General features: G+C 41.8%; 1 protein-coding gene across 1 annotated transcript; it reads left to right on the top strand.

Annotated features, from left to right (window-relative positions):
* Positions 1–325: 325 nt before the first annotated feature.
* Positions 326–1291, top strand: LOC107105552 (olfactory receptor 14A16-like). Its single transcript, XM_015405548.1, has one exon. The coding sequence runs from the start codon at positions 326–328 to the stop codon at positions 1289–1291; it is 966 nt and encodes a 321-aa protein (XP_015261034.1).
* Positions 1292–1920: the final 629 nt, after the last annotated feature.

The following is a 1920-nucleotide window of genomic DNA, read 5'->3' as shown; positions in this document are numbered from 1 at the left end:
GGTAAATCAAAATGTCACATTTTAAAAATATTGGATAGTGCAGGCTTGGCCAATACTATCAGATCTCAGAAGCTAAGTAGGATTGGCCCTGGTTAGTATTTTGATGGGAGATCTCCTAGGAATACCAGAGTTACTCTGTAGAGGCAGGCAATGGCAAACTACCATAGGGTTGCCATACATCAGCTGTGACTTGAAAGGGGGGGGAAGTTGAAACAGAACACAAATTATTTTTCTTCATTTCTGAAAAAGGCTTAGATTTCTATTGAGATCATCATTTTGACAGCATGCTTTCTTTCCTTTTCACAGTCTTTGTCCAAGTAATCAAATGGTAAACCAAACCATTGTGACAGAATTTGTCCTTCTGGGATTTGCCAGTCTTCGAGAACTACAGATTCTACATGCCGTGTTCTTTCTCGCCATTTATTTAGTGGCCTTGATGGGAAACTTTCTCCTAATTGCAGCTGTCGCCCACAATCTCCACTTTCACAGTCCCATGTATTTCTTCTTGGTCAACCTTTCCATTGTTGATGTCTGCTACATTTCAACTACAGTTCCCAAATCCATCGTGAATTCTTTGATGGGCAGCAAGCAGATTTCATTCCCTGGATGTGTTGCTCAGGTTTTCCTGGTGATTTTGCTTGCAAGTTCTGAGCTGTTCCTTCTCACTGCCATGGCTTATGACCGCTATGCAGCCATCTGCCATCCTCTACGATACCAGTTGATCATGAACTGGAATGTTTGCTTCCAAATGGCAGCTGCTTCTTGGGTCATCTCTGTCACCATAGCAGTGGTAGATACTGTGAACACATTTTCATTACAGCTCTGTCAGTCCAACGTTATTGACCAATATTTCTGTGATATGCCACAGTTATTAAAGATATCTTGCACTGATACAGCAACTGTTCAGAGCCTCATTTTTGCCAGTTCATTTAGCTTATGCCCATTTTGCTTTACAGTCATATCTGTTTCCTATGTTTACATCTTCTCTGCTGTGTTCAAGATTCAGTCAGCTCAGGGCAGGCAAAAAGCTTTCTCTACCTGCACTCCCCACTTGACAGTCTTTTGTTTGTTTTTCTTCACTGTTTCATTTTCATACATGAGGCCCAAAGCCTTGTCGTCTCCAACTGTGGATTTGTTGGCTGCTGTTCTGTATACAGTTTTGCCCCCAGTCATGAATCCCATCATCTATAGCTTGAGAAACAAGGACATGCAGCTGGCTCTGCGCAGAGCCATGACTAATTTTCCTTGCTTTTCCTGGGTGGGCTTTGAAGAAATAGACCGGAAGCGTTGATGACTTCCTATCTAACAGAACCATCTAAATCCTACCTTCAACCACAGCTATCTATTTATTTTCATGTCTATGTAAAGTCATCCAAGAATACTGTGAGATGTATTGTATGTAAGTTTGGAACATTATACTTATAATAAACACACACTTGAGACTAATCAATGAGTGGAAAAGTTAAAACACATAAATTAATGTAGGCTCCATGAAAATCAAGTTCAACAAAAAGATGATTACATACACCTTGGTTGCTGTTTGGTTGTCTGTTTCACAAGAATGGTGTTAGTAACATGTAACGACCCTGGAAACTGGATCATCCCCAGTATGATATTTAGAGCCTGAAGTTTCCATGGCCAAGAAATCACCACTCTCACATTTCATACCAAACAGGGAAGGTTTGTTCTTTATGTTGAGAACCTTGCCAGCTCCAGGAAATCCTCTTACTGAATCTTGATGAGGACAAAAGGCAGTAGAAGGCAGTTGCCTGGTCCCCCCCTCCCAAGTTACTGGGGGTGTGAATAGGGTTGACAGACCCAGGTTGGAAAACTCCTGGAGATTTGGAGATGGAGCTCGGGAAGACAAGGACCTCTGTGGGACACAATGCCATACAACACCATCCAAAGCATCAATTTCCT

The sequence above is a fragment of the Gekko japonicus genome, unplaced genomic scaffold, assembly GCF_001447785.1.
Source record: "Gekko japonicus isolate JY-2015 unplaced genomic scaffold, Gekko_japonicus_V1.1 scaffold2643, whole genome shotgun sequence".
NCBI classification, from domain to species: Eukaryota; Metazoa; Chordata; class Lepidosauria; order Squamata; family Gekkonidae; genus Gekko; species Gekko japonicus.
Note: the sequence above shows the minus strand (reverse complement) of the source record. Positions and strands in the feature narration are given on the sequence as shown.